At 41.5% G+C, this 11,392-nt stretch overlaps 1 protein-coding gene across 1 annotated transcript; it reads right to left on the reverse strand.

Annotated features, from left to right (window-relative positions):
* Positions 1 to 368: 368 nt before the first annotated feature.
* ankef1a (ankyrin repeat and EF-hand domain containing 1a) lies at positions 369 to 10,347 on the reverse strand (the record flags this gene model as incomplete). The annotated part of the gene is made up of 10 exons (XM_084560992.1): positions 369 to 1,777; positions 2,392 to 2,547; positions 4,211 to 4,356; positions 4,693 to 4,919; positions 5,150 to 5,972; positions 6,284 to 6,407; positions 6,579 to 6,728; positions 6,915 to 7,114; positions 8,916 to 9,077; positions 10,128 to 10,347. Coding segments are annotated over 10 exons (2,346 nt in total), but the record flags the coding sequence as incomplete, so codon positions are not given.
* Between the last annotated feature and the right edge of the window lie 1,045 nt (positions 10,348 to 11,392).

An 11,392-nucleotide genomic window follows, 5' to 3' on the forward strand; every position in this document is an offset into this window, starting at 1 on the left:
TTCACTCTCAGTCCTCTCCTTCCCTTCATCTCTCATTATGAATGACTGTTTTTCACCCCTGTTCACCGTCTCCATTTCTCTTTCAGTGTATCACTACATATGTGTCTTTTTTCTCTGCTTACATTGCTCTCTCCTAACCTGCCTCTCTCTAAGCGTCCTCATCCATTGCCTCTTCCTCTTCACATCCATGTCATCAATGGTATTGAGACTATGTATATTTAAACAATCCTGGCCCTGTATTGTGGACCTCAAAGCGGCTCCCCCACCCCCACCCCTCTCTGCCAGTATATTTGATTATATAACTGCGTCCCCATGGACCTTGAAGACACTGCAATCTAATTTTATCTAGTAATGGTGGTGTGATGGGAGTGTGCATCATTTTGAGATTTTAACACAGAAAGCAAGGTCTGTTTTCAGAGGAGATTTCTGATATGCACATCAGCAAATGAAATATGTCCAAAACACTGTTCAGCTCCACAGTCAATAATGTCAACAACAAAGATAAAACAAGGAGACTGAAAGCAAACACTTGAGCATTTTTTTTATATGAAATGATTTTCTCATTAAAATACAAAGTGCAGATCCTTGAGAAGCTATCTGATAGATTATGAGTTCAGTAAACATACATGGCTGCCATTTTGATGTCTTTCTGTGCTGGGAACACGAGAGCCCCCTTCAAGTTTTCTGTTCTCCAGCTTAATAAATAACCAAACCCTTGCATGTCTAAGTTTGTCAAACAGCGCCACGCTGTGGTAGAAATATGACATACTGCACCTGGTACACAGAACATTCGCTGCCAGCAGTTTGATGTTTTACAGTCCAGTCCAGCAACATAGAGGACAGCCGGCAGTCAGACAAAACAACACAGAAGGAAGGAGGCATGAGGACAGTCACAAGCTAACTGACAGAGTATATGTTTGGTGTGAATGTGTGAATCTTAATAAATTCGATGAGTCAGCATGTTTCCTTTGGGTGACAACACTTGCAAGTGCGTATTGATCTGTGTATGGGTATTGTGCATATCAAAAGAGAAAGACAGAGAAAAGAAAGAAAAGAAAGATAAAGAAAAGAAAGAAATAAAGCTGCCATTTCTCCCAGACTCTTCATGTATCACTGTACCTACAAAGACTGCAGTTTCACCCCAGCTCTCCGAGTTATCATACTTTCAAGTACATGTGAATCTCAATAGAAAAATGTGCTATGACCCAGACTGAAAGCAGTAAAGAAACCATGAATTATGTATTTATGTACAAAATCTTTATACCCAGGCTATGTTCCACTCAACAAATATTCATTGGTTGGAGGTTATGCTTTCTTTCATAGTTTTAAGACACACACAAATAGTCCCTGCCCCACTGTGCTTATACAGTACTGAAAAATGTGTAATTGATTATTCACATTTGTATGGCTTTGTTGTTTGATTACTAATAAAAGCAGACTTTTCCCTCTGTAACTTAGCTTTATGAAATTATACACGCAACCTTGCATGGACGCTCTCATACTTAATGGCAATATCAAGATGAGGTACTGAAAGGAGGTGAATCCAAAGGACATCAGATATCCATAATTGTTTACAGGTGGCCAGCTCAGGTAACAGACTGTGATTCCAAAATGTCTGTGTCTCTCTCTGTCTGACCTTCTACTCCAGCATCTCGCTCTGGATGCTGTGGCTGAAAGGCATCATGAAGTCATCGAAGTCCATCTCGAGCGACAAGTGATGCCTCCGTCCCTCTATCTTTGACATCAGCTGGTTGGTGGTGGGCGGCTTTCCCCAAACCTGACCCAGAAAGACAAGTCAGGGTGAGGACTGCATACCCAGTTAGTGAGTGGGATCACTGAAGTGGTGAGCTAGAATTTCTTTCCATCTGAAACTTTGCACCTGCTGTGACTGTGGCAGCAGACAGTTGGTACATTATATCCTCTGGGGTATTATACACTTACTGGCCAGTTCATTGTTTATACCTTGCTAGTACCAGGTTGGGCTCACATTTGTCTTCAGAAGTACCTTAATTCTTCATGGCATTGATTCAATAGGGTGCTGGAAAACTTCTATTGAGAGTTTGGTCCATACCACATTTGCAGATCTGCAGATTTGTCTTTTTCAGACAATTCTCTGTAATCTCTAGAGATGTTTGAGCATGAAAATCCCAACAACCAACAACCATTCCACATTCAAAGCCATTCTGATACATGGTTTGAACTTCAGCAGGCCATCCTGACTTGCTGCCATGTGACTGGCTGATTACAAATTGCATGAATGAGCAGTTGAACTGGTATACCTAATGAACTGGCCAGTGAGTGCATATTTAGTATCATGTTCAGACATAAGTAAATCTTTTGCAAGCACATGCTACCCTGAGGCAGCCCACAGTAGATGGCGACGAGGCCTACCGTTTTTGGCACAAACGTGATATCCACATCGTTCGTTTTCCCCGTAGTGATACTGGTGTTTTGGAGGATGACGCTCTTTGAATCCATCGCCGGAGGAGTCTTCCCTGCAGTTGCAGCTGATGTGTCTGCATGCAAGGCACCCTCTGCAGCAGCTCCCTGTAGGAAACACATTATCCATATGTTATCCAAATACATTGGACAAAGCAAAGCAAAGACAATCAAATGTATGAAAGCAGTCATAGATACCAAGGATAAGGCATAAATATAGGTCACCAAAATAAAGGTTTGTCAGTGAGTGAGGATTAAAACTAAGATCTTTCTCAGTTTTCTTGTTTTCTCTCTATAGTGCGTAAACACACAGAATGGCGACCAAACTCATGTAAACTCACAACATAAAACATGACATAAAAAACTGCACCTGTGGAAGTGAATATTACTTTTCTTGCCTGTAGATATTGCACATCCAGACGTTTACATCCTCATTAACCTGCTGCTGCTGTGACTGTCTTCCTTGTAGGTGGTGCCAGGTTGGACTGCAACTGAAGATCCCTTTCTGTAGCTGTGTATTATCTAGGCTTGGCTTCAAGCATCTATTCCACTGGTACCCTGTTTAAGCCATTCCCTGCTTTATCCACTTCAAAGGCAGGCAGTGACGACCGGTCAACAAATGTCTGGTGGCTTTCTATTTGTATGGCAGACCACTGAACATTTTAGATCAGTTAAAGAAGGAGAGAAAGTGCAACACTGTCTGCATTGTCACTTGTATATATGTCTTGGACATATGGATATATAGATGGTCATTGTTAATTACAAAAACAAAGCTTTATCATTAGAATTTTGAAAGCGAAGTAGGTAATAATAACTCAAACTCATGAATGTGGAAATAAAAACACTGTTTAGGTCAAACTGCTACAGTAATATAGTGATTATGATGGCTACCTAAAAAAGCAGTGCTGTAAATTCAATGAGTTTCTGTTCTATTTACAGGCTTGGAGCCATGAGTATGCATTACAATGCAATAAATAGCATATAGTTTGGACCTTTTGAGGGTGCATGTATTATTTGTACTGACTGATCAGCTCTTAAGTCTCATCGGATGGAGGTTAAATAGGCTTCTCTTGTATTTCTTACAGCAGTAAATGTAAACCTGCTGCTCTGTCAGGAAATATTGTCATATATTGCAGACAACTGACTGTGACATTTTCCAGGAGCAGAAAACAGGAAATGAGCCGTATTACTCCTGTGCTTTCCTCAGTTAGGATAAAAAATGCTCAGTGGTTAGTCAGCTCTTTATGGTACCAGCTTGTAATTAGTTTACTTGCCCCCTGGAAGTGCTGCTTACAGCTGCACTGAATTATTCATCTATGCAGGAGAACTACCTGCTATTTTAAGAGCCTTTTTTACAAAATTAGTATATTTTCTCTAACTTCAGCCTGGTTACAGTAAATACTAACTGAAACACCAGAGAGGACTGGTTGTAACACGACTCATCAGGTGTAATTTGCTTACAAGGTCCAATCAGATCTCTTTACAGGCTTGGGTTTCCCACATGCTATAAGGAGACCATGAAGGTGAAGACCAGTGCGTGTAGTATAGTTTTACTTTACCATCATCCTTCTATATAAGACTGGACTGGTAGTGGAAACGGCTACGGCCTCAGAGAAAGAAAAGTAATGAAGTGGCAGCCATGAAAGTATTAAACAACAAAGTGATATTTTAATTTAAGATTTAGCATGCATAAACAAGAGAAACAGTAAAGGTTTGAAGACAAAACATGTAATAAGGCTGGTAAAAGTATTTAATGGTGTTACTTGACTACCTTCTGTTTAGCTTTAGGCTTTTCAGCTTTGCCCCCCTTTCCTTTCCCTCCGTCCTTTGGTTTAGGCAGAGAGTCCATCTTATCTTTGACCAAGTCAATTACTTTGTCATGTGCAAATGCTCTGGCGATATCAAGGCAGTTTTGTCCTGCAAGGAAATAAAAGAGAATCAATAAGGAACAGCAGAAAAAAAACAGCGTGTGCCAACAAAAACTGGGAGTACTTGTTACAGTAACTGCATGTTGTTGCTGGTGAATTTGGCTCCAATAAAATATAACTACAATTTAAATACTTATTATGAATTAATGATGTGCCCTTAAAACAACATCCATTGGCCCTTGTTCTTATGTTACAGCTTTTATGAGACCGAACAGGACTGTAGAGGGGTGGTAAGAGATACAGGAGTGAGACGCATGTGAATTTGTTACTGCTATAGTGGACATAAGTTCAAAAGAACTTTGAACAGTTTCAGATACAGTCAAACCTTTCTTGTTCTCTGCATTCACACTGGCACCAGCCTTGATGAGGAAGTCAACGCAGGAAGGTTGAGAGCTCTCGATGGCTCTCATTAGGGCCGTACTTCTGCTGAGAGCCTGGGCATCTACTTTGGCCCCAGCCTCCACCAGAAGTCGAAGAAGCTCCACATCCCCAGCATGAGCTGCGAGGTGGAGGGGGGTCCAGAAGAACTGGTCACACATATTAACATTGGCCCTGTCAAGAAGAGTTGTTATCGTGGTTTGTCCCAGTGTATCGTTTCAGAACAGTATATTTGCCTGGAAATATATTCTTTCTCTTTCAGGACTGATGTGGTGATCTGGGATAGTAGCACGTAGGTGAAATCATTTTAGCAGTCAACACTCACATATTGGTCTTCTGACCAAAAATCATAAGGAACAACTGGAAACAGTGCTTAAACTTGGAAACAACAAATGTATTCTCACCCCTTGTTCAGGAGGTACTGAGCCACCTCATAGTTGCCACTGGAGCAGGCCACCATCAGTGGAGTCTTGTAAAACTGATCCTGAACATCCACAGGAACCCCATTGCTAAAAGCGAGGTCCAGAGACTCCAGATCTCCACTTTTCACACAGTTGTTGATATTGATGTAGACCCTGTCCGGCTTCTCGATGTACCATTGCGAGTCATTAATTATAGGATGTTCTGGTAGGTGGTCGCGGTCAAAGCGGCGCATGTCTGAGCCATTGTGGTACGTCTCAATCATAAAGAGCGGTGGGCCACCGTCAGGACGGCGGGGCATGCGCTCTGGTGGGAGGGTACAAATGGTCAAGGGAGGTAAAAATTTAGCCTTCTTCTTACCTCCTTTCCCTCCCTTTTCACCCTTTTTCTTTTTAGGCGCATAGGAGGAGAGGAGGAATAGCTTCTTGATGTAACTGACACCTTTGATGAAATCGTTAATGTTGACACACCCGTCTTTTCCCTTGTCATGGGCTGAGATGACCGTTTGGAGCTGTTCTAGTTCAACTGGAGCATTTAGTTCCTCTAACACCGAAATAAACATCTCTGCAGTCACTTTGTCTGACTCGTCCCCAAAGGCTTGTCGTAACTCAGTCTCATACTCGTGAGACCAGTCGTGGAGGGTCAGGGCCCACAGATCTGACGTTAATTCGACACTGCTGGATTTGTTTCCTTTTCCCTCCTGCTTCTCTGCTTTCCTCAGCACCTTGGCTGCTGCGTCGTGACCGGAGTCTTTGGCAATCTGACGTGGCAGCAAACCATCCTGGTTCTTCAGTTTAGGGTTACACCCTAAACATAGAGCACAAACTTATGACAAATATAAACAAGTGGTAGAATTATCAAATTATCTAATGCGATTTGGGACTGTGTTTGCATATTCTTCTGTTTCATTTAATTTCCTGACTCTGTGTGTATCACAGCAGACATATAAGCTTACAGTATACAAATAGTAAAGGGCCAGTCTTGACCCTGTCACAGTAGTCCTTAAGGGATTAGGAGAAGTAATCACATTCCTACATATCTTAGTGTCATCAACTAAAAAAAGCTGAAATTTGCTGCATTGAGATCACAATGTCTGGTAGTGCTCTCTCTCACAGTACCTCTCTGTGTCAGGAACCTGCAGCAGTTGGCATCGCCTGTAGCAGCTGCATAGTGTAAGGGTGTGCAGTTATCAAGGTTGATCGCACCCATGTCTGCTGAGTGTGCAGACAGCACCTGAATCACCTGCACCACAGAGGACCGCATTCAGAATTTAGAAGAAAATCTTGGCACAAAATTAAAGTGATTATGCAAACCATTTTTTTCACTTTTATGGCTTTTCATATAGCATTTATCTATCTATTGTCAATATACTGTAAATAAAAGTAATGTTGTATTACGGAGCAGTTACGACACCTCAAAAAAGCCTCCCATGGCAGCATAGTGTACTGCTGAGAAGTACTTTCGGTCCAAGGCATTGGGATTTCCTCCCTTCCTGAGAATGGCTCTAACAAGCTGCAGGGACCCTGCTTTGGCTGCCTCCATTAATGCTGTAATACCTGTTGTCTGCAAAAGAGAAGAGAAGAGAAGAAAGGAGAAAGGAAATGAGTCAGTCCTAGTATGGTCTTAGAATGAACAGCATGAAGAATGTCTGAACTGCAAGTATTATAATGTCACATCATGCTATCAGTTCAGACATACAGTTTACATAACTCCTCAGCTTTGTTCCTGCCATCATATTTTCTTTTTTACCTTGTTTGTTGCATTTGGATCTGCCCCAGCAGCTAGCATGAGGAGACACAAGGGGGTGCAGTTTTGGGCTTTTTCACACATCTGCTGGAAGACGTGAATTCCCTGCGCGGACACGTTATTGACGTCTGCCTGGAACTTAAGCGCAACCTGTAGGCAGTGGCTGTGGCGCTTGGTGGGGTAGATGCAGTAAAACAGAATACCTGAGTCACATAACAGAGAATGGTATGGGTAGTAAAGAAAAACATGAAAAGAGAGACACAGGGTAATTGTCACAAAAGGGACAAATCATGAGTGACATTTAGCTTTTGTGTTGTTCAAAAAAAGCAAATCAAAGAATTCTGGCCAGGGGTACGCGTTCAGCTGGGTGGTTATTATATCCTATCATGAATGACAGCCTTGACTATTCCTCATTCACCTCTTGAGTTAATTCCTGCACATTTGCCACGAATATCCTCTTGGACTCAAGGGTGAACTGATTAAAATTTGATGATCAAAGGCAAAAGACCAAAGACAACTCATATACAACAACCTCATATATCACCTGACCTGCATACTGTTGTGGAGTGGAGGACCACTTAAAATTCACATGTAAGAAGGGAGAATCAGATTTTGTACTTGATTTTTCCCATGTACAAATCAAACTGGTGTCACGAGCCCGCTCTTCTAACCTTTAGTTCAACACTATAGACAACACAGAAAAGTGTGTGACTGCTGAAACTGAGGCTACTGAGGAAAAGGCCTGGCTGTGAGTACTGAGACCAGGCTGAAAAAGTCCTTAGGGAGAGCAGGGTGATATCAGGTTACGCAGCATGCTTCACAAGAGAGGATCGCCATTAAGTGTTGATCTGTAATTAGATTTAAGTGTTCATGGGGCTGGAATAGGAACACACCCACACACACACATATGTCTGGTCATGCACACACGCATACAGGCAAAGGGGATAAATTATACAAAAGCATGCACTGTATTCAAGCATACAAGAACACACACATGCTGTTCTGCCTTCTCTCTCTCTCTTTCCCTCCCTCAGTAACTCTCCAGAGTGTCAATTACAGTAATTGCCGGCCTTGCTGTAGCTGGGGTGATTATCACAGCTGGTTTGAAAAGGTCCTGTAGAGGAACTTCAGACTCTCTGATTTTAGTTGCCTGTGATACTGCCTCCTCATCAATACCTAAACAGGAGCACCATGCATTTTCATGTTTGTAAGACAAGGAAAGGCATTCAGGTAGCCAAACTTGAGATAGAAAACATCTCTATTGGGAAATTGACACTTCACGCTCAAATGTGCAAACTCTAGGCGGAGCAAGGCTTTCACACTTAAAGCCAAAAAAACGACTGAACTTATGCTGTCTGGGTACATTCCTCTGCATCATGCATGAGTTTTATTTGTAAATGAAAGCAGTAATTGACTGATAAAATATAGTTGAAACAAGGACACTTGTCTTTCAGCTATTGTCTGGTAGTTTAGAGATTATTATAGATTCAAAGAGTTACAGAGAATTACAAAACATTATTAATATTATCAGCTGATCTATAAATTATATTTTCCTTCATTCAATTAATAATTTAGCCAAACACATTTCCACAGCCAAGTGTAAAGGAAAAGGTAAATTAAAAGTGACAAAGAAATCATCAAAACTGAGAAGCTGTAAAAAGCAATTTGATATAAAAGATCATTCTTGATTTTGGGCAAAGTAGAAATGAAACTGGTCGAAGCTCAATATAAATTTTCCCCTGGAGTTTCAGCCACACAGTCCTCAGCTTCCAATAGCCAATGCAAGCTCTACATTTTTGCATATAGGTGTAAGTAATCCAACCCTCTCTTGCCCGGTGTATTTTTATTGCTGTTTCACACAATCTGTTATGTCTGTGACTGTTACCGTATATCGTTTTATTGTGAAGCCACAATAAATATTTTCCAGGCTTCAGTTTCTATGCCTAAAACACCATCTGCACATTTTACAGTGTATGGCAAGTGGCAATGCCTTCGACCGCTCACCTCTGCCCTCAGCATCCAGGAGCCTCAGGTTAGCTTGGTTCTCAGCCAGCAGAGCTACAATGGCATCGTTGCCCAGCTCAGCAGCTAACATAGTCGGGGTGCGGCCTTTCCTGTCCTGAATATCAGGATGTGCACCCTGGGAGAGAAGGAAGCTCACAAAATCTGTGAGGAGACAAGGAGAGTAAAGACACAATCAGGAGACTGACAAGACTTATAGATTACTTTCAGGTTTAGTTTGGGTTATATAGCATAAATAGAGATTTTAATCACACAAACAATTTCAAGAATTGTAGATTATGGTTAACACAACCCCTGAAAAACCCACAAGGTCAAATGGGCCGCCACCTATCTGCATAAAACTGAAGATACCCTTTAGATGAGACAAACTCGACAAACTTGACAAACTCAAGCAAGTCCAGTTGTTTTGTTTTAAATACATAGACACACCATGGCCTGACTGAGAATCTAAGCCTGCAATCCCTATTATTTAGTTAATACCTCTTCTTAGTCTCATGCTTATGCACACACATCATTTCTCAACAGTACTGAATGACAATGTTTTAGATGATCTGCTAACTCTGGAATATGCCTTCATTTTGTTATCATGTTGAGATAAACTGATCAGCCACAACATTAAAACCACTGACAGGAGAATTAAATAACATTGATCATCTTGTGACAATACAATGTTCTGCTGGGAAACCTTTGAACCTGGCATTCGTGTGGATGTTGATTCGACATGTTCCACCCACATAGACCAGACCTCCCCTTGGCCCATAGGACCCAAAGCCCCGCACTAACAACATTCTGTTGCCAGACACCACAGGACACCCTCAGAAGGCCCATGTCCATTCTCGGATGAGTCACAACTGTTTTAGAGGCACAAGGGAGACCTACACAATATTAAGAAGGCGGTCATAATGTCATGCCCATCAGTCTGTATAAGTCTGTAAGCTAATATAAAATAATGTGTTTCTGGCCATTATTAGGTCAAGACAGCATTCATGTAAAGTAGGGTCATGTAAACAAATCAAATGGGCTTGTTAATTATTTACAGAATTTGCATTTGTCTGTGGAGATTTTTTTTTTAAAAGTATACATCCACCAAATGTGAATGGATTTTCAAAGGATTGCCACACAGCTGGATAACTGAGCACCTTGTTCACTTAAAAAGACTGTACACTGTATGAAAGCAAGGAAGAGGCCCATCACCGAGATTGTTGGCCAAAACTGCCGCGTGGAGCGCCCCCTTGCCATCCTGAGGCTCCGTGAGATTGATGAGATCTTCATACCCAAGTTTCACCAACTCCTCTGCTTGCACCTTGTCCTTTTGGTGGATGCACTGTATCAGGCGGTATACCTGAAGGACCGCCAGGCGGCTCTCTGCTATTCTGCTGCTCACTGCGCGTTCACTGGGAGGCTGATGGAAAACAAGACAGAGGAGTTATCGCTTCTTGACAAGCAAGCAGACAGAAATCACCAAAGATAGAAGCAAGCGCAGCTTTTTTTAAAGTCAGATATTGTATTAGATCAAACTTGAAAATCCATCTTAAAATCTGTGACTCAACACTAGTCTGTACATGTAGTGTGACATAACCTTTAGTTAGAGTACATTATACAAATGACCATTAAACTCAGAGACCACATAGCGGGGTTGTCATCTCTTAGGAGCACTACAACACATTTTAAATATCCAATGCCACTTCTTAAAATCTCTTTAATACTCTCACTTGCCAAAACATTAGGTACACTAGTTAAAAACAAGACATTTGACTATAACAACACTAAATCTTAACTTCATGACTGTTCTGGATGATCATTTTTGAGGATGTAGTTTGTAGTGCTGTTAAACTGGATTGACTTACACACTAGCCCACTGACTAATATGGGGTTGTCAAAATAACAGAAACATGTGGCGGTACAATTCAATTCAACACAGTACAATTCAGTGGCACTACAAATGAAAACACAGTTGAATCTAGGGACCTCTCTGAGATTTTAAACAGAAACAAAAACTTGCATGAAGCTATGATTTAGTGCAGGGCTGTTATAGTAGAATAGATTCATTTCCACAAGTGTACCTAATGAACTGGCAAGTGTATTTTCATTTTGCCTAAGCCGTCAACAGACAGCTAGCTACTCGTAATTAGCTACTAGTACTAAGTTCTCTGTCCTGTTCCCGTGCTGATATTTTGCTGGACGGTCTTACTTAGGTTTATATAAAGTAAAGTCATTTTAACTTGGCTGAGGTTCTAAACACTGTAAATGAAACAGGCAGAAGTAAATTTAAAGGCACTGCAGACTGATAAGCCAGTCACCATTATACCCACCTGCTGCATGCTCAAAGAGGTTGGCTAGTCACCCTTGGTTTCCTTGTTTGGCACAAGCTCCGTTTACATGGAAAACGTTAATACTCCTTGCTGTTTGGTGTTCAGATACACAGCTTGTCTGGTTATTCCGTGTTTCTGCACGAGGTT

Source organism: Chelon labrosus (genome assembly GCF_963514085.1).
Source record: "Chelon labrosus genome assembly, chromosome: 14".
NCBI lineage: Eukaryota > Metazoa > Chordata > Actinopteri > Mugiliformes > Mugilidae > Chelon > Chelon labrosus.